At 40.1% G+C, this 19353-nt stretch overlaps 3 protein-coding genes across 6 annotated transcripts; 2 read left to right on the top strand and 1 right to left on the bottom strand.

The window, feature by feature from the left end:
- Nucleotides 1-78: 78 nt before the first annotated feature.
- LOC126586238 (uncharacterized) lies at nucleotides 79-7609 on the bottom strand. 4 transcript variants are annotated; one of them, XM_050251016.1, is made up of 20 exons: nucleotides 6828-7609; nucleotides 6244-6712; nucleotides 6059-6144; nucleotides 5736-5849; nucleotides 5441-5629; nucleotides 5274-5336; nucleotides 5093-5140; nucleotides 4808-4930; nucleotides 4601-4717; nucleotides 4362-4469; nucleotides 4123-4255; nucleotides 3867-4004; nucleotides 3258-3582; nucleotides 2456-3050; nucleotides 2102-2279; nucleotides 1742-1983; nucleotides 1195-1387; nucleotides 765-990; nucleotides 517-675; nucleotides 79-421 (listed from the first exon to the last, which is right to left on the bottom strand). In XM_050251016.1, exons 1-20 carry the CDS (start codon nucleotides 7494-7496, stop codon nucleotides 328-330), a joined length of 4269 nt encoding a protein of 1422 aa, XP_050106973.1. In that variant the 5' UTR covers nucleotides 7497-7609; the 3' UTR covers nucleotides 79-327. The 4 variants fall into 4 exon arrangements, with proteins under 4 accessions (XP_050106973.1, XP_050106974.1, XP_050106975.1 ...); XM_050251017.1 differs by having other exon boundaries at nucleotides 2456-3257; nucleotides 3465-3582; XM_050251018.1 differs by having other exon boundaries at nucleotides 3465-3582.
- Nucleotides 7610-13239: 5630 nt separating this feature from the next.
- LOC126586241 (uncharacterized) lies at nucleotides 13240-16412 on the top strand. The gene is made up of 14 exons (XM_050251022.1): nucleotides 13240-13417; nucleotides 13676-13733; nucleotides 14007-14068; nucleotides 14148-14218; nucleotides 14325-14406; nucleotides 14477-14532; nucleotides 14670-14791; nucleotides 14901-15016; nucleotides 15099-15149; nucleotides 15245-15273; nucleotides 15384-15459; nucleotides 15537-15589; nucleotides 15776-15888; nucleotides 16001-16412. The coding sequence occupies exons 1-14, from the start codon at nucleotides 13382-13384 to the stop codon at nucleotides 16117-16119; spliced, it is 1044 nt and encodes a 347-aa protein (XP_050106979.1). The 5' UTR covers nucleotides 13240-13381; the 3' UTR covers nucleotides 16120-16412.
- A 1193-nt stretch (nucleotides 16413-17605) lies between these two features.
- On the top strand, nucleotides 17606-19271 carry LOC126586239 (uncharacterized). Its single transcript, XM_050251020.1, has 3 exons — nucleotides 17606-18235; nucleotides 18625-18718; nucleotides 18843-19271. The coding sequence occupies exons 1-3, from the start codon at nucleotides 17612-17614 to the stop codon at nucleotides 19262-19264; spliced, it is 1140 nt and encodes a 379-aa protein (XP_050106977.1). The 5' UTR covers nucleotides 17606-17611; the 3' UTR covers nucleotides 19265-19271.
- Nucleotides 19272-19353: the final 82 nt, after the last annotated feature.

Below are 19353 nucleotides of genomic sequence, written 5' to 3'. Positions count from 1 at the left end.
CATTCTCAACCCTCCCAAAATTAAAAGCCTTGTTGACTTTGAGTGGGTCTTCAGCTTAACGCATAAAAAACGAAAAAATTATCAAATGAAACTCATAGAATTAAGCACTCGATAGAAAATTTACAAAACCACAAGTGGAAAAAAAAAAAACCAAGCATTCAATTTGAGGTGCATCAACCAAATCAAGTTGCCCTGTCCTTCTCACTCCCCCCACCCATTGAACGTGTAAATTCAATGGCAAAATACACACGTCAGCAATACATCATAACTAACCAAGGTAACTTTTTAAACACTCTGGAACTCAACAAGTTACCCTAGTAAATAGTACTAGTACCTCTGTTTTACCATTTTCATAATTTCAACAGCCTCCCTTAATCTCCTTTCCGTAGCTTCTCTAGCAACTGTAACTCGGCCGGCATTCCTGCATTAAGATTAAGATGGTACTAATTAGAGCTTAACGATCGTTTAATTTAAGTTTCCAAAGAAAAAACGAGAGATTCTTTGCTTAAATCTGACCTCTTGTCATTGTTGCCAGCCTTCCTACTAAGTTCCTCAACAAGATTGTGTAGCCTTTTCAAAAGAGCGGGCGATTTACGCACAGCTTCAACGCCTTTACGACTAGCACAAACCTTCTTCAGAAGTTCGGAAGCTGTGAAATAACCCTCTTCCTTGTTCCTGAAGTTAGGGTAAGTTATTAGCCGTTAAACCAAGATAACAAACGTTCATTTTGGCAAATCATATTTGAGAGTATATGGCTTACGAACCTTACAAACTCGCATACAACAGTTTCTACTGATCCCGGACTGTCAATTAGCACTTCTACCAGGTGTGGATAGCGGGCAAGGTTCCTTAGAGTTGAGAGCACGTGTTTTTGAACCTCCTGATCGGGTATACTTCGAGTGGCTGAGCCAAAAATCTTCAGCAATGTTTTAATAGCTCCTTCCTCCACGAGTTTTTCACAACATTTCTGAGAATGTGCAGTGGCCTTGTCTGCAAGTAGGATTATAACGTAAGTACACCATGCTAGGATTACATTTCATGTAGGAATAATGGAAAGACATGAATTTAGAATCATGAACAAACCATGGAAATGTTGTCGAATCTATTCTGAAATGTAAAATTAGCGTAATGCATGCAAACTTGGATCAAGAAATGTTGGAAATGGAGTGTATCATACAATCACTAACAACTTACCCAAAGTAACACAAGTGTGAAGAATGCCGCTGATACTTTTCATTGTTTGTAGCTCCGAAAGTGCTGCTACAAGTCTGTTTATAATCCGCATGCTATCATCTACATTTGTGGCAGACTTTTGCACTCTCAAGCGCAGCTCCAGTAGCTGACCTTCCGTCTCTTTCCTCCTTAGAAGGTAGCCTCTCCAGCATGACTGTCACTCAAAATCGGTTCTGTTAATTTACTGAATTCAGTAATAAGTACAAAACAATGGCGAAAACAATATATTCAAAAATAGCCAAAAATAATTCTACGACTACAGGTTTTTACCCTGTTTGACATTTTGATTCATAACAGAAACCAAAAACAATGGAAGGAACATTAAGTCAAAGTAATACATCAATCGAAGGTCTAGCTGCTAGAGCATTCTTTCGACATTTATGTAACTCCAAGTTTTTCATAAATGCAGTGGACTAATACTTCAGCCACATTTAACTGGTAACATTAGATTTCTACTGAATAAAAGAGACTAATGAGAACAAATGAAACATTAAGGGATATATCTTACTTGTATCGCAACAATACATTGCCTCTCTCTAACAGCTTTTTGCCTAGCAAACCACCCTCGAATATGAGACTGAATAATGACTGCAGAATTCGTTCTAAAGTTTAGTGACATGACACTCCTCCACCACCTTTGCAATTTCAACACGGAGCAAACAACTTTATTTAGTTCAGCACCCATATAAAGGGCTTCTGTTCTATTCAAAGGACAACCATTGCGGACGATTGGGCGTAGGGAAGCAGCACCTGCAACAAACCAAAGCCATAAACATTTGTAACTGTAAGTTTCTATTCAAAGCTAGAACATCCAACACAAATAAATAAAATGGGTAAGAACCAGTCAGGAAAGGTTGTAGTAATATACCTAAGAGCCTATTTCGACTAATCTGCCCCCTGACTATCCGTTGAATTTCCACTGCAGCTTGTCTATGACGATGAAATGATTGACGCCATATCAAGCCTCGAATAGCACTTTGGATCTTTATTGCAGCCTGTCTTTGACACGAGAATTGACTTCTGATCAACCAGCCACGGAAGTATCTCTGAAATCATTTAAGCACACTACTGAGACATGATACTTGCACAATAGAAAAGGGGAGAAAATTAGTCACACATCTAGATAGTATAAAACTACAACAATAGAATTAAGTTGCATACAAAAGATTGCTTTAATATGACAAGGTTTCTATATGCTCAGAAGACATGGAGAAATACTTACTTGGATTGCAACAATGAGAAGCCTATGATTTTCAGCGCCTTTCCTGGCAAAACATCCACGTATATAAGATTGAATGACGGTGGCTGAACCAGCTGCAATTTTGTATTGCTGATAAGCCTTCCAGCATCTTGACATTCGATATACACTTTGGATTTTTATTATTGCTTGCCTTTTAATATGAGACCTCCTCCTCACTAGCCAACCACGAAAATGACTTTGAATTTTAGTTGCAGCGGAAAGCTGATAGAGAAGAGAATGACAGAAAGAAAAATTCTTCCACGCAAGCTGGATTTTAACTGCTGCCCTTACTTGAAGATCACGCGCAACACTTTCTTGGCAGAGATTGGAAGATTTATGTACAAGATCAACCCCATGAATGTATCTCAACCTTGCAAGCCACCCACGAATATATCTTTGGATAACAATGGCAGCTTTGACTAGATCAGGAGCAGATATATCATGAGTTACAATACTTCCTCCCTCATAATTGCTTTTTTCAGTATTTTCTGCCCTTACTTGAAGATCACTCGCAATATTTTCTTGGCACAGATTGCAAGATTTATCTACAAGAGCAACCCCATGAATGTATCTCAACCTTGCAAGCCACCCACGAATATATCTTTGGACAACAATGGCAGCTTTGACTAGATCAGGAGCAGATATATCATGAGTTACAATACTTCCTCCCTCATAATTGCTTTTTTCAGTATTTTCTGCCCTTACTTGAAGATCACGCACAATATTTTCTTGGCACAGATTGCAAGATTTATCTACAAGAGCAACCCCATGAATGTATCTCAACCTTGCAAGCCACCCACGAATATATCTTTGCACAACAATGGCAACTTTGACTAGATCAGGAGCAGATATATCATGAGTTACAATACTTCCTCCCTCATAATTGCTTTTTTCAGTATTTTCTGCCCTTACTTGAAGATCACGCACAACATTTTCTTGGCACCGATTGCAAGATTTATCTACAAGAGCAACCCCATGAATGTATCTCAACCTTGCAAGCCACCCACGAATATATCTTTGGACAACAATGGCAGCTTTAACTAGATCAGGAGTAGATATATCATGAGTTACAATACTTCCTCCCTCATAATTGCCTTTGTCAGTATTTACTGCAAGTATCAGATATGGATTCCTCCATCAGAAAGAGAACAGTATATACCACACTTACGATATCAGGACCAGAAATAAAATGATAGAATAAAATTACAGGTAAGCAATAAACTCTCCTCTGAGTGACGGAATACAAATAAATCAAGAAAATCGGGGAAATAAAAGAAAAGAACTCTGGAGTCAGAGAACTGAGTGAAGAGAGAGGAACTAGCAAGGGGTAACAAGAAATGGCAACACGACAGACATTACTCTAGCATTGAGCTACAGAAGATAATACAATTACCTTTTTCAATATTAATGTTATCCTTATTCGTAGATAGGTTAAGCGAAGTAGGAGAAGTTGGTTTTGCAACAGATTTATGGTTCCTTTCAGCCATATCTTGCCACCAGGCCTGAATAGCCTTAAACTTTCTTACAGAATCTGTTTGTATATACAAACATCACAACAAATGAAAAATACAAATAAAGCAATCAGTTTCAACAAATGAACAAATAAAATTAACCTTGAAGACAGATACAAGAAAACAAGGGAAAGAAACCTTCAATGTGGTGGTCATATGTTTCCTCTTCGACCTGTGTTGCTTCGGGTCTTACATAGCATCCCATACATGTATATTTTCTGTCTGTACTTTGGCAATCACAACCCAAGAGTTTATGGAAATTTAATTGGTCCTGCCAAAGAGATACTCAATGTTAAAGTATTATGACAACAGCTGAATCCATTCTTCCACCATAATAAAATATCAGCTCTTTTTAAACGATAAACATCATTTATTACCATATTTTTCTTGACAATAAGTTGAGATGAAAGGAACACCAATAGTATCACCACACTCCGGTCATTTCGTGCACCGTTGTATTCAAGAATGTCACTAATTTGCAGAACCTGTTGAAATATTTCAAGATGATTGTATATTAAGCTGGCAAAGGTATTCAAATGGTAGGATTTGGCAAAATTTAAGCTAGATGGGAAGTTCACGAAGAAGTGAAAATGAAGAAAAGAAAACCAGCACAAACCTCTGGAAAGTTTCCCAATAACGTCAACAATTTCTGGGATAATAAAAAGTTGTGCACTGCATCTGAATAATCAGTGGCCAACATGATTGATTCTTCGTGACTTGATTTATTACGATCCTGTAACATATAATTTAATGTGAATGAAGAGAGGGAACTAAATCTCTATGTTCACAAAAAATTATAGGAGGTAAATTATACATATAGTACCTTTGATGACCGACCACAAGATAGTTGCTTACGAAAGTAATAGTCCAGCAAGCACCATATGGCTTTTCCATCAACCAATGAAGCAAAACTGTCAACCTTGCAATCATAATTTTCACAAATTGCCTGAAAACCCCCAATAAAAATGATTATCAGGAGCAGAGCAGTGATTTTTTGTGTAACTTAGACAAATTGCAGATTGTGTTTGTTAAATTGCAAAAGAATGCTATTCAAACCCCATAATAAGAATAAGCTGATAAACTTTCGGCTATATATTAGCAGCAATACCTGAATCCATTTTAAAATCATTTCCAATGAAGAGGAATCAAAACTGATCTGTGAAACAGAAGAGAATGATTAAAGGTCAATTTTTAATTGAAACTATAGACCATGTAAACATAATACCACAACAATATATTGACCAACAGGTAAACTAATAAGAAACTTATCCTCATTGAAATGGACATACCACACTGCCACGAATTTTGCAAATTTCCTCAGCTAAGTTTGTTTTCTTGACCAGAAGCGGTAGCTGCAAGTTCAATGACAAAGTTAATGAAGAATGTTACCAACAAGCAGATAACGGTAAACTCATAAAGAATTCTTAACGATAGGAGGGAGAAGAAAGGAACAGGCCTGCAAATCGACAAACACGTTCCAGAGCAAGGAAAGAGTAAGTTCCTTGTCCCCGCCAGCAATATCATCTGCCACAATCATCATTCCGTCTTCATCATGTAAAACAACGCCAGCCTGTTTAAGGTACTGCAGGGCAATGCCACAATTTGCCATGTTCTTCTTAAGCGTATCTGCTGGAACAACCATTTTCTGTTCCCCAATGCAACAGTGAAATCACTAACTAAGATAAACATTCTGTTAAACAATAATTGGACCTGCCTATTTATTCAAAGTATAAAGAAAGAAAAATAACAACCGTGAGGATAGAGGCGTCATCTAGCAAAAGTTGAATGGCTCTGCACAGTCGCACCCCATCTTGAAGATCAGCAAATAAATTTGTAACTCGAAAGTCATATTCAACAAGGGGATGCTGCACAATAACAAATATCAATCGTCGATTAGACAAAGTGAAAATAATTTTGTTGATACTAAATAATGAAACATTATGCCTCATCATCAATGGAAAGGGCCCAATCTTGAACAAATCTTAAAAGACACTTCTTTCGCTCACATCCTGAAAATACACACTTAAACAGAATCCGATGTAAATGAGTGTCACACATAAAATGAGCAATCTACCTGCTGATAGGATACTTTGTATCCTAAAACCACCAGATGTGCTGAAATATTACCTTCTCCAAGCATGACATCAGATGACAGAAAATCTAGTTTTGAACCACAATTAAAGAAAAGTCAACCCTATAGTTCAACCAGGACAGTTACAAAACAATCAACGAGCAACAGAGAAATGGAGCGATGATTACCATGGATCACCTGATGACTCGATTTAATACGAGATTCAACTGTAAACAATAACGGAGAACCCCCATCCACTCCATCAATTCCATACTTAAGAGAAAGACTGCTCTGGCATTTCGCTCTATCAAGGATAAGAGCGAGCATCAGAAATCTCTTCAAAGTGACGTTTCCCAGAGCTTCGTAATAACCCGGTCTGTAAAGACCCTCAACCTTCTTGTTGTAAGCATAATCTTTTGCTAGACCCGAATGTGCAAAAAATTGCTTCTCAATGATCATTTTCAGAAACCTGAGTTCTTCATCAGAATTAGCATCTCTGTCAGACAACAAAGAATCTCCACCAAAAACAATGTACAATCCAATTCGAAGCCAAATTGGGTTATAACTCATGAGGATTCTAGTGGCCTTCTCCTTCAACCCAAAATCCGTAACTAAAGGACAATGTGCCTTCATCTTTAATCTCCCTTCATCAATATTCTGCGTAATAAATAAAACAGTCAACATGTTGGTCAAATACTAAAATTTTCTCTAACTTTCTTAGCAACCAAACAAATGAAAAGAAAATCATACGAAAGATTCTGAGAATTCAAACCTTTGCTACATGAGTCATCGCATCGAAAACCTCCTTGCAACTGCCCATGCTCAGATAGAGTCGCATCCTCTGCGTCAAATCATCAACACTGCACACATGCTCCAACGAAGAACGCAGGTTCGAATACTTGGAGCTCGAAAACGCTACAGCGCTCACGGCCCGCCACGACGAGTCTCTCTGACGCTTGGGGTCCCGCCACGCCGAATCAACCCCAACCGCACTGCCGGGATCGCTATCCCTCTTTCCCTTGGGGAGCGTTCCCGTGCGGTCTCCATCGACGGACAAATTGCAGCCACAGGATGTAGGGTTTTGAAAGAGGAAATTGAGCCAGACGGAGAGAGACTTGGCCAGCGACTTGAGCGATTGTTCTTTCTGAATTTGGGCCTTGCGGGACGACTGCGACTGCTCGAGCTCAAATGCCTTGAGTTTCCGGGACGCCGCCTTTATCCGGCCAGAGTTTGACGGAGCGAGAGACGGCCGGCGGCGAAATGACGAAGAAGTACCAGGGGTTTGTTTCGAGGCAGTGAAGAATTTGGGGCCGGGGGACTGGAAATTGGAGATTCGCGAGGAGGGTTTCGGGGTTTTGAAATTGGTGATGTCTTTGAAGAGAGTGGAGGGGTTTCTGTAAGGCGACGGCGACGGAGAAGGCGGTGGCTCTCGGCCTTCCATTGGGGGCTTCTTGGCTCAGTCTGTGGCTGAGAAACGCGAAGAGGGGTTTGAATTTTGACTTGGTTTGAATTTGAAATGCCCAGAGGGCCAGAAGAGAGAGCGGGGAATGGCGATAGACGACGCTTAATGACCAAAACAACTCCAACGTCTACTTTTATATTTCAAAACCCGAAGTAGGCCTAGTGGGCCTTGAGCCCAACATCATGCGAGCCCAATACTATAAAATTACTATGACACGTCAGCCCAACAACATCGTTAGGTCAATGGTTGGATTGAGGATCCTCTTCGAATTCTCTCTGTGAAGATCTTCTATTTTCTACTACTTATATGAAAACAAATGGTGTTCCATCCATATTCCAGTAAAATAAAATAAAAATTCCAATGTCAGGATCATCACAAAGAAGATTGGGAGAAAATCCTCATTCCAATAGGAAAAGAGAGGATTGGTGTTTTTTTTTTTTTTACTTGGTTTTTACAGAAGAAACTTGCGCAGATATACAAAATTCGACATGAAGAAAAGAAGAAAGGAAGGCAAGGCAATACAGGTGCGTCCGTTAAATCCGATGATAAAATTTATATATATCGATGACATTATCGATTGTGTTCCGTAGATTTGCAAATCATTTATTTACAGTATGGATTTGATTGGACTAGGTTTCCATGGTTTGTTCATGATTCTTGATTGATTGGTTTTGCAGACAATATTCCTACCACACGTTCTGTGCGGCCTCCCACAAAGGCGGCTTGGGTGGTGGAGCCCGAGCTGATGATGGAGGTCTCCTTGGGGCGGGAAAAGGCATAGGACGCCTTTGTCCAAACAAATGAGGCGGTGGGGCTGGGGATGGAGGTAGACGTGCAGGCACGTTCAAACAAAAAATTAAAACTCGCCGCCCCTACCGGAGGGTTCCGTTGTGCAGGCGAGATAAGCCCAATGCTCAAGAAAGGGAATTGCTCATGATGAGGTTATGACAGTACTAGAGCAACGTTGACATTGACAATGACACATTGTAAATGAGGTCCGTGCAGGTTTGGGAGGATGCAGAGTGACGGACAAGGTCGTGTTCAAGGTCAACTGTGGTATGAACCTGCAGGAAATAAGTGCGGCTGCAGTAGACGTGAACGGGGGTATGGAATACCTGGACTCGCATTTAGTCAATAAACAACAACAAAAAACTCAACAAGTGGCGTGATAAGTTCTAAAGAAAATTCATGTATAAAAAGCAAGCAAAAACCACATATATTTAACTAAAATATATTGAAGAAATAGATGTGGATCCAAATAGTCAATTAAAGTATTACTTACCCAAATCCCCAAATCCCCAAAACTCCCCATTCCAAAAAAGATATCCAATTTGCCTACGATTTTCTCCTCGCAAACAGCCGTCCTAACCATCAAGCTATTGTCAACGGAAGATGAGCTATCGTGCTCTAGGATTGCAGTTTGGCTATTGGAAGGGTGGTTTGAAGGATGTATTATAAAAAGGAAAATGATGGATGTGAAAGATATAGAGACCTTACTTTTATAGTGAAAATATAAAAAGTAAAAAAAAAAAGAAAAAAAAAAGATAACAATCCGACGGATGAAATTAAGATAAGAAAATCAATCCAACAGATGCAAAAAGTTGAAATCTTATGGTTTAGGGTTGGTGGAGCTCCTTAATGTGTTATGAAGGTGGTGATATTGGAGATGCTCTTATGGTTTAGGGTTTTAAGTTCGAATATTGTGAATGTCGAATTCGATATAAATTTATTCTTGGACCAGTCATGGATTCAAGTTCCATTTGACTACTAATGTGGAGAGGTGGGTTTGGTGAGTTCATGTCAAGTAGATGATCCTTTTCATGGTGATTTGATCTTAGGAAGCCAACAAATAAAATTGATATGAAAGTAATTTTGGAAACACAAAACGTATGAAATATTACGTACAAACATTATTAGGTAATTTTCCTAGTTGAATTATATTATCAAGTTGTAGCGAAGAAAAAAGACACATAGTTATCAGGTTGTAGTCAATAAAAAAAGACAATGGGCTTAAGACAAAGAGAAACATGAGGTTATCTTAATTTATTTCTTTTGCTAAGATTTTTTTTTTTAACTTTAGGTTATCTTAATTTTATTTTATGAATGTTTTAACCCAAATAAATTTAAATTCCGATAATTTAGAAAACCGAACAAATCACACTAACCAAACTTCAATACACACATCAACCAAACTTTAATAAACAAACCAACAACCAAACTTTAATACACGCACCAACCAAACTTCAATACACAAACAACCAACCAAACTTCAATACATACACCAGCCAAACTTCAATATCTACCAGTGAAAACTACCTAAACAATCACCAAACAACAATAAATTTTCCTTCCTCCCTTTCCTCTGTACAAGGGGAATTTAACAAAATCATAAAACACATCATCCTCGTATCTAGAGTGATACACTTTGTTATTTCAACGGCATTGAGATGTAGTTTATATTCGAGACATAGTTTGGCGATGAAAATAATATTACAATGGGCCTGTCTAAAAAAGTTTATTCTACTAGTTTGACCGTTGGATTTGAAACGGACCATTAGATCAAATTTAAAAGATTGCCGAAAAAAAGATTGTAATATGGATTTGTTGATAACCAACGATCCAAAAATCGAATGGCGCGTAGTTAATCCAGATTACCGTTGGACATACACCCCCCTAACACACGAAGCCAACTATCGACCATTACATCCAAAGTCCCGTGCCCTTAAAAAAAAAAAAAACTAATGAAAATAGCTTGAAAACTTTGAGTTTTAACGATAAGGACAAAATAAATGGTAAAGTGAATAGTACCATGATTGACTTTTTAGTGTAAAAATGTAGTTTTTCGTTAAAATGAACAGCACCGCGAGCTTTTCGTTAAAACTTCCTTAAAAAAAAGGGCGGGCCCCCCAACATTTGGGTCAAGCCCAAATTTGTTGGTTTAGATTTTGTTGTTGGGCGACAATTTGTGGGTTTGGTCTCCTTGTTTGAGTTGGTATTTGCAGGAAGGGTGGTGGGGTTGTGGTTTGTTTTGGGGTTTTCTATACAAAGCTAACACCGGTCATAGCAGGTGGGATGTATTCAAGCTTTCAAAGCAAAATGTTGAAATCGAACTCGTCGAACCTTGACTCCTTGCGAAGGTCGTAGGTCGTATACAACTGAGGACAAATCTTCCCTATCCAATATTGCTCGTCCTTATATAGCTAGGCTTTGTCATGGCTGTCATGACCGGAGAAAGAGGACATTTCTGACATATGCATAATACCAGAGACACGGTATATATTCATGCATATGTCAGGAATGTCATCTTTCCCCACAGTCACTGGTATATATTCTGGTTTCATCTCCCTCGATACCCCAGCTTCCATGAAAGCTTCCTCTTTGAGTGTCGCGTCAAAAACCCGGTAAGCCTTTCAGCGTATGTGTCCCAGCATTGTCTGCGTTCTTCCTCCTACTTCTGTCGATCGTTTCGAGAGTGTTGTAGTCCAAGAATATAAGAAGAAAACAGAAGCAGGTGAGAAAGAAAACCTAGACGTGATTGAGAACACCAGCAATCTGTAAAACACATCTTCACGAAACAAACAACATGGTAACCAAGCAATTGATGAACTTCTCGACCACGGTTGGATTTCACTTCGCGAATGTTCTTTGTTCCTCATATCGCATTTGGTTATGGTGCAAATTTTGCTTCATGAAATAAAATAGCCATACAATCACATGTAGAACAAAGAACTATGTCATCGGTAAAAATCAAGCACTTCTGTGACCCTCTCCACTCGGGTTCGAATCTTCTCGATTCCCTTTTCTCCCCCAAAAGTCAGAACCCAAACTAAACTTTATTTAGTTCAGCACCCATATAAAGGGCTCCTGTGCTATTCAAAGGACAACCATTGCGGACGATTGGGCATAGTGAAGCAGCACCTGCAACAAACCAAAGCCATAAACATTTGTAACTATAAGTTTATATTCAAAGCTAGAACATGCAACACAAATAAATAAAATGTGTAGGAACCAGTCGGGAAAAGTTGTAGTAATATACCTAAGAGCCTATTTCGACTAATCTGCCCCCTGACTATCCGTTGAATTTTCACTGCAGCTTGTCTATGACGATGAAATGATTGACGCCATATCAAGCCTCGAATAGAGCTTTGGATCTTTATTGCAGCCTGTCTTTGACACGAGAATTGACTTCTGATCAACCAACCACGGAAGTATCTCTGAAATCATTTAAGCACACTACTGAGACATGATAATTGCACAATAGAAAAGGGGAGAAAATTATAGTCACTCATCTAGACAGTATAAATACCACTACAATAGAATGAAGTTGCATACAAAAGATTGCTTTAATATGACAAGGTTTCTGCTGCCCTATATGCTCAGAAGACATGGAGAAATACTTACTTGGATTGCAACAATGAGAAGCCTATGATTTTCAGCGCCTTTCCGGGCAAAACATCCACGTATATAAGATTGAATGACGGTGGCTGAACCAGCTGCAATTTTGTACTGCTGATAAGCCTTCCAGCATCTTGACATTCGATAAACACTTTGGATTTTTATTATTGCTTGCCCTTTAATGTGAGACCTCCTCCTCATTAGCCAACCACGAAAATGACTTTGAATTTTAGTTGCAGCGGAAAGCTGATAGAGAAGAGAATGACAGACAGAAAAATTCTTCCACGCAAGCTGGATTTTAACTGCTGCCCTTACTTGAAGATCACGCGCAACACTTTCTTGGCAGAGATTGGAAGATTTATGTACAAGATCAACCCCATGAATGTATCTCAACCTTGCAAGCCACCCACGAATATATCTTTGGATAACAATGGCAGCCTTGACTAGGTCAGGAGCAGATATATCATGAGTTACAATACTTCCTCCCTCATAATTGCTTTTTTCAGGATTTTCTGCCCTTACTTGAAGATCACGCACAACATTTTCTTGGCACAGATTGCAAGATTTATCTACAAGAGCAACCCCATGAATGTATCTCAACCTTGCAAGCCACCCACGAATATATCTTTGGATAACAATGGCAGCCTTGACTAGGTCAGGAGCAGATATATCATGAGTTACAATACTTCCTCCCTCATAATTGCTTTTTTCAGGATTTTCTGCCCTTACTTGAAGATCACGCACAACATTTTCTTGGCACAGATTGCAAGATTTATCTACAAGAGCAACCCCATGAATGTATCTCAACCTTGCAAATTGGTGATGTCTTTGAAGAGAGTGGAGGGGTTTCTGTAAGGCGACGGCGATGAGGGTTTAGGGGTTTTGAAATTGGTGATGTCTTTGAAGAGAGTGGAGGGGTTTCTGTAAGGCGACGGCGACGGAGACGGCGGTGGCTCTCGGCCTTCCATTGGGGGCTTCGCTGGCTCAGTCTGTGGCTGAGAAACGCGAAGAGGGGTTTGAATTTTGACTTGGTTTGAATTTGAAATGCCCAGAAGACAGAGCGGGGAATGGCGATAGACGACGCTTAATGACCTAAACAACCCTAACGTCTTCTTTTATATTTCAAAACCCGAAAGTGGGCCTAGTGGGCCTTGAGCCCAACAACATGCGAGCCCAATACTATAAAATTACTATGACACATCGGCCCAACAACGTCGTTGGGTCAATGCAAAAAATGAGGATCTTCTTCGAATTCTCTCTGTGAGAATCCTTACTTTTTCACTACTTATATAAAAACAAGTGGTATTGCATTCATGTTTTGATAACAATAAAAAATAATTCCAACGTTAGGATCCTCACCAAGAAGATTCGGAGAGAATCCTCATTCCAATAGGAAAAGAGAGGATTGGTGTTTTTTTTTTTTACTTGGTTTTTAGCGGAGAAACGCGCGCAGATATACAAAATTCGACATGAAGAAAAGAAGAAAAGACGGCAAGGCAATACAGGTGCGTCCGTTAAATCAATTCTTCAATTTACCAAAACCCTAATTTTGCGACTTTGTTCTTGATCGGTGTTGTGTTCTTTTTGAGAATTTGTATACCGATGATATAATTGATTAGACATTCAAATGATTGTTTGCCTTGAATATTTCGATTGGTTGTTATTGTTTCTCAACCAAACCGATCAATTCTTCAATTTACCACAACCCTAATTTTGCGACTTTGTTCTTGATCGGTGTTGTGTTGCTTTTTGAAAATTTGCAGACAAGTCGTGAAGTCCTCGAAGAAAGCTTCAGGAAGGAAGGATTTAGTCCTCCTAGGGGTGGGTTTGTTGCTGTATTTGTTTTGCTTTTATCTCTTTTTTCTTCTATACATTTTATGCCTCTACGATCTATCTGTCTGGTGGGAATTCTTATTTTTGTATCCAACTCTCTCTTTTCCGCTAAATTGGATTGTACCAAACTTCTGTGGTGCTCTGTAGTATATGATGTGTGAGGGGTTCCAAGACATGGACTTTGTTTTTTCTGTTCTTTTTTTTTTCTTCCTGCAAACACAAACTCCAACCTTGTGATGTTTCTTTGTCCGATATTTTCAGCATGCTCGAGGCCCCTTGTGGTTTTAGACCCATGGAATTCTTCAATCTACAAGTCAACGGTGGTAAGGATTTAGCCGAACCAAATATGTTTTTACGCAATGCTCGTCCTCCCTATATGCACTAATTGTGATTTCTGACAAGGCTGCCCTTGCGGACGAGAAATCTTTCGCGGAGAAATGTCATCGGTATCCTCAACACTACAATGAGGCGAAGTGAGTTTGTTCTTGTACCCCTTTTTGCTTTTAGTTATCTTTATTTTGCGTTGCTGCAATGGGATTGGATGACTCTTCCTTTTTCATCTATGCGCTTCTGATACAGGTACAGGAGGATTTTGGAGGCAAACAAACCGCGTACTTTAGATGCTTGGAAATTGAGGGACGCTCATCCACTTTGTACACCAGTAAGAATTCTACCCCATCACGCATTCAGCGGAGGCGTAATACCAGGTTCTAATTTCATCCTCCTTACAGGTGATTGTGCAGAAGGATCCAAGCAGCGACATTCCTGACATTACTAATGTGACCCAGTTCGTTTTCCCTTTACTTTTTGCTTTGGTCGTCTTTGATATATATTGCTACAATGGAATAGGATGCCTCCCTAGCTTGCCTTAGGGTTCTCACTTCTCACATGGTTCTGTTGCCTGTCCCCTGCATTGGACTGCAGCTTCCTACTCGAACCTGATATGACTCTCCCAGAATTTGCTGATTGCATTCGGTCATTTCTTTCTGACTTTGAACCAGAATGGCCTATCTATGTCTATTTCAAGAACACAGTCCCCGAAACTGGTGAGCAGTGCTGCAATTCATTCTTGTTTTAGGTCAGCCTGATAATATCCATCTTGATCCCAGATTGTCTACGGTTGCCATGACTCTAATTCTTCCAATGTTGTTACAGGAGCCTTGATGTCTGCTATCGATGAGAAAAACAAGGACGATGATGGATTTCTTCGCGTGACCTACGGTGCAGATTGGAAAAAGGAAGGAGTAGTCTTTCGATCCGGTGATATACCAGTAAGAATTTCAGTGAATCAGACACATGTACTTCCTAGTCATTCAGTGGATATTCCCTGTTGTAATTTGAGCCTTCGTGCAGAGGATTAAAGAGTTAGACGGTAGGAATGCTTTAAAACGCTCATTTGATGAGGTAAGAATTTAAGCTGAATTAAGTAAGTTTACGCCCCACACTTTCAGTGGATACACTCCGTTCTAATTTGAGCCTCTATGCACGTGATTGCGGAGAAGCTTGGAATTTTCAATGATTTTAGAAAGTTAGTTGCCCAGTCCCTCCCTTGCGCTTTAGTTCTCCTCTCTTGATTGGTATTTGCTACAGTGGAATGGGATTGCTGATTTATCATCAATGTTTTTGACAAATGTTCAGGGGTACTTTGGAGGTGCTGGAACGGCGTATTTCAGATGCTAAGAAAATGAGGCAGTGGTATCCGTCTCATGTACCGGTGAGAATTTCACTGCACATCAGTTATGCTTATTAAGACGGGGCATATACCATGTTCTAATACGAGCATCCCTGCAGGTGATTGTGGAGAAGGATGGAAGCAGTGGCCTTCCTGAACTTGATGCAAAGAAGTTAGTTTCCGGTTCCTTTTTGCCTTGGTTATCATGATTTGTATTGCCCCCGTTTTCGTGCATGCTCTTGGTATTTCATATGTTAACGAAATCGAATGAAAAAAGAAGGGAGATATATAAGAGTTGGTCTTATAAGAAGGGGTTCTCATGTAGTTTTATTGTGTCTCCTGTGTTTTTTGACTGCAGATACCAAGTCCACGGTGATGTCACTCTTGAGGAGTTTGTTGGGTATCTTCAGACAAAGGTTGCATCTAAAGATCCTTTGTTTGTCTATTTCAAGAACACTGAACATCGCAATGGTGAGGAGAGCTTCAACTCATTTTTGTTTTATGCCACTTGATAATATCCGTCTTGTGCCCAAATTAGCGGTGGATTTAATACCTCTCAGTAATTCCTCCAATGTTGTTACAGGAACCTTGATGTCTGCAATTGATGAGGAAAACAGGGATGAAGACGGGTTTCTTCGCATGACCTACTGTGGAACAAGACAGAGGCTGGACGCATTGAAGATCTCTGAGTCAGTGGTCTGACGACTCTGGCCTGCTTAGATATTATGTTGAGATGAATGGCGTGGATCGTTGAAATGTTTTATCACTAGACTCTGCTTAGATAAAATGAAAATTCATCTACAGAACATGAGGAATCGATTTACACCTATTTGGAGTTCAAAAGATGACTGGAAGATGTCTGAAATCGACGGGGAAAGTACGGCTCAAACCAAAGTCCACGAACTCGTATCTCTGCTTGAATTTTCACGAAACCAATGACGGTTTCACTTTTTTAGGTTCAAGAAGAACATGATGATGAAGTTTGAAGGGTCCAATTCGCCGGAAAAATGATTTATGTTGGTTTGGTTTTCACGGGGGAGAAGAGAGTGACGAGAGAAGAGAGATGCACGGGGGTGATTAGAGATAGGAGAGAGAAGGTTCCAGAAATGTGGGGAAGGCTCCCCACGCGTCAATATCCAACGGCCAAAAAGATCATGTGCCAAATAATCATAAAATTACTAAAATGCCCTTGACTTCAAAGCTTCGTAGAATCTTCGTTATAGCTCCGAATTACGTTCCGCTTGCGCCCACACGTTCATATCGACGAGTACTACCCAAATATGCCAAGAAATGTGGAAAAATATGAAAGGATCAAGTGTGTCCATAAAGAATTCCGTTTAGTACAATGGGGGAATTTTTGTCTTTTTGCTTATTGAAAAAATTTATGCGCTGTAAATATAAATGCGTCGTAGCCACATACGAAATAATGAATTTAAAATAGTGAAATTCAGGGACGGGGGGATTTAATTATCGGATTAGTATAAGTTTTGTTTGTACCGCGTCTAGCGAGTGATGTGGTATTGCTTGTCAGCGAGGGTTTGATGTGGTCTCGCTTGTTGGTGGTGACATTACATGTGGCTTGTTTAGTATCGTTGCGTCTGCCGCATTTGTAGCGAATGTAACCATGTGTGCTTGTGCTAGTATTGATAGTGCTTGTGGTAGCCAAATATGGCAAATTATTTCCATACCAATGAATTCGTCACTGAAAAATATATTCATATGGTAAGCCTTGTATTTGTTTTTGCTAGTTAATGAAATCACTATCACTTTTGTAAAATTTATATATGCAAAAAATTAGTATTGGACTCGCATGTTGTGGCTGAAGACCCATATTATGCTACTTTTGGGCTTTGAAATTTAGGTGTTAGTGTTGCTTTTGGTCCACTATGTCGAGCATCGCTTAAAAGTTGATAGCCATTCCCCCGCTTGTCCTGCTTATTAAATTCACGTCAAACCGTTGTCAAATTAAAATACAGTAAAAAAATGTCAAGTCCAGTGAAAATTCAAGACCCCATTTTCGCTATTCCTTGCCCAAAAAAACGCGCGAAACAAGGCCAAGAACCACCGCCGTGTCCGTCGCCGTGTACGCCGCCGTCTCCGTCGCTGTACAGAAACCCGTCCACTCTCTTGAAAGACATTTCCGAGTTCAAAACCCCAAAACGGGTTTTTCCCAAAAAAACTCCCGAAACCCTCAATGGAAGGCCTAGAACCACCGCCGTCTCCGTCGCCGTGTACGCAGCCGTCTCCGTCGCCGTACAGAAACTCGTCCACTCTCTTGAAAGACATTTCCGAGTTCAAAACCCCAAAACGGGTTTTTCCCAAAAAACTCCCGAAACCCTCAATGGAAGGCCAAGAACCACCGCCGTCTCCGTCTCCGTGTACGCAGCCGTCTCCGTCGCCGTACAGAAACTTGTCCACTCTCTTGAAAGACATTTCCGAGGTCGAAACCCCAAAACGCCCATCGCGCATCTCGGATTTCTATTCCACTTGCCCCGATTTCTTGAGCTCGAAGCATTACCCCGGAAGTTCTTCGTCATTTCACCGCCGGCCGTCTCTCGCTCCGTCGAACTATGGCCTCACAAAGGCGGCGGCCCGGGAACTCAACGTTTTCAAGCTCGAGCACTCGCAGTGGTCTCGCAAGGCCCAAATCAAGGAAGGCCGTTTGCTCAAATCTCTCTCCGTCTGGCTCAAGTTCCTCTTCCAAAACCCTACCTCCTGCGGCTGCGGTTTGTCCGTGGATGGAGATCGCATTGTAACGCAACACACGCGGAAGAGGGATTGCGACTCGTCGTGGCCGGCCGATGCCGCTGTACACAAGGTCCAGTCCTCTGAATCTTTGTTTCTTTCATGGCAAGAAACGTTATGAAAGTTTATGAAATATTTTGGGTTGTTAATTGTAGCTTTTTTTTTTTTTTTTTTTGTGTTAACAACTGTTCTAATTAGATTTTGTTTTATTGATTTGGTTTGTGGTCTGCATCTTTTAATTTCTTACCGTAAATAAACTGCTTTATTTAGGGAAATTTGCAGCTACCTGTTGGTATTATCTTTACATGATCTAGAGTTGCAAGAGAAATTGGCCTTTAATCGTTCTTTTCTGTTTCACAGATCAGTTGGATCTAAATAATCCAGATGGGTGCCTATTATTTTCTCCGCTTTTATTTTATACTGTGTAAGTATCATGTCTCAGTAGTGTGCTTACAATTTCAGAGATACTGCCGTGGGTGGTTGATCAGAAGTTGCTTATCGTGTCAAAGACGGGCTACAACAACAATCAAAAGTGCTATTCCTCATAGACTCTTAGGTATATTACTACAACCTTTCCCAACTGGTTCTTACCCATTTTGTTTACATATATTGCACGCCCTATTTTTGGATAGAAACCTATACTTACAAATGTTAATGGCATTGGCATTGGTTTGTTGCAGGTGCTTCTTCACTACTCCCAGTCGTCTGCAATGGTTGTCCTTTGAATAGCACGGGATCCCTTTATATGGTTGTGCAAAGATATATTCGTGGGTGGCTTGCAAGGTTGAGATACATTCATGGGGTTGCTCTTGTAGATAAATCTTGCAATCTGTGCCAAGAAAATGTTGTGCGTGATCTTCAAGTAAGGGCAGAAAATACTGAAAAAAGCAATTATGAGGGAGGAAGTATTGTAACTCATGATATATCTGCTCCTGATCTAGTCAAAGCTGCCATTGTTGTCCAAAGATATATTCGTGGGTGGCTTGTAAGGTTGAGATACATTCATGGGGTTGCTATTGTGGATAAATCTTGCAATCTCTGCCAAGAAAGTGTTGAGCGTGATCTTCAAGTAAGAGCAGCAGTTAAAATTCAGCTTGCGTGAAAGAATTTTTCTGTCTGTCGTTCTCCTCTATCAGCTTTCTGCTGCAACTAAAATTCAAAGTCATTTTCGTGGTTGGCTATTGAGGACAG

The sequence above is a fragment of the Malus sylvestris genome, chromosome 10 (genome assembly GCF_916048215.2).
Source record: "Malus sylvestris chromosome 10, drMalSylv7.2, whole genome shotgun sequence".
NCBI classification, from domain to species: Eukaryota; Viridiplantae; Streptophyta; class Magnoliopsida; order Rosales; family Rosaceae; genus Malus; species Malus sylvestris.
Note: the sequence above shows the minus strand (reverse complement) of the source record. Positions and strands in the feature narration are given on the sequence as shown.

What these genes read in the sequence shown, in the direction of transcription:
- LOC126586238 (XM_050251015.1), bottom strand. Translation starts at nt 7,496, where the DNA reads ATGGAAGGCCGAGAGCCACCGCCTTCTCCGTCGCCGTCGCCTTACAGA. An exon ending in ATGACGCCTCTATCCTCACG is followed by an intron (nt 5,630 to 5,735) that starts GTTGTTATTTTT and finishes ATTGGGGAACAG; the next exon opens with AAAATGGTTGTTCCAGCAGA. An exon ending in TAGTCGAAATAGGCTCTTAG is followed by an intron (nt 1,984 to 2,101) that starts GTATATTACTAC and finishes GGTTTGTTGCAG; the next exon opens with GTGCTGCTTCCCTACGCCCA.
- LOC126586241 (XM_050251022.1), top strand. Translation starts at nt 13,382, where the DNA reads ATGAAGAAAAGAAGAAAAGACGGCAAGGCAATACAG. An exon ending in CAATCTACAAGTCAACGGTG is followed by an intron (nt 14,069 to 14,147) that starts GTAAGGATTTAG and finishes ATTTCTGACAAG; the next exon opens with GCTGCCCTTGCGGACGAGAA. An exon ending in GAACACTGAACATCGCAATG is followed by an intron (nt 15,889 to 16,000) that starts GTGAGGAGAGCT and finishes ATGTTGTTACAG; the next exon opens with GAACCTTGATGTCTGCAATT.
- LOC126586239 (XM_050251020.1), top strand. Translation starts at nt 17,612, where the DNA reads ATGGAAGGCCTAGAACCACCGCCGTCTCCGTCGCCGTGTACGCAGCCG. An exon ending in CCGATGCCGCTGTACACAAG is followed by an intron (nt 18,236 to 18,624) that starts GTCCAGTCCTCT and finishes TTACAATTTCAG; the next exon opens with AGATACTGCCGTGGGTGGTT. An exon ending in TATTCCTCATAGACTCTTAG is followed by an intron (nt 18,719 to 18,842) that starts GTATATTACTAC and finishes GGTTTGTTGCAG; the next exon opens with GTGCTTCTTCACTACTCCCA.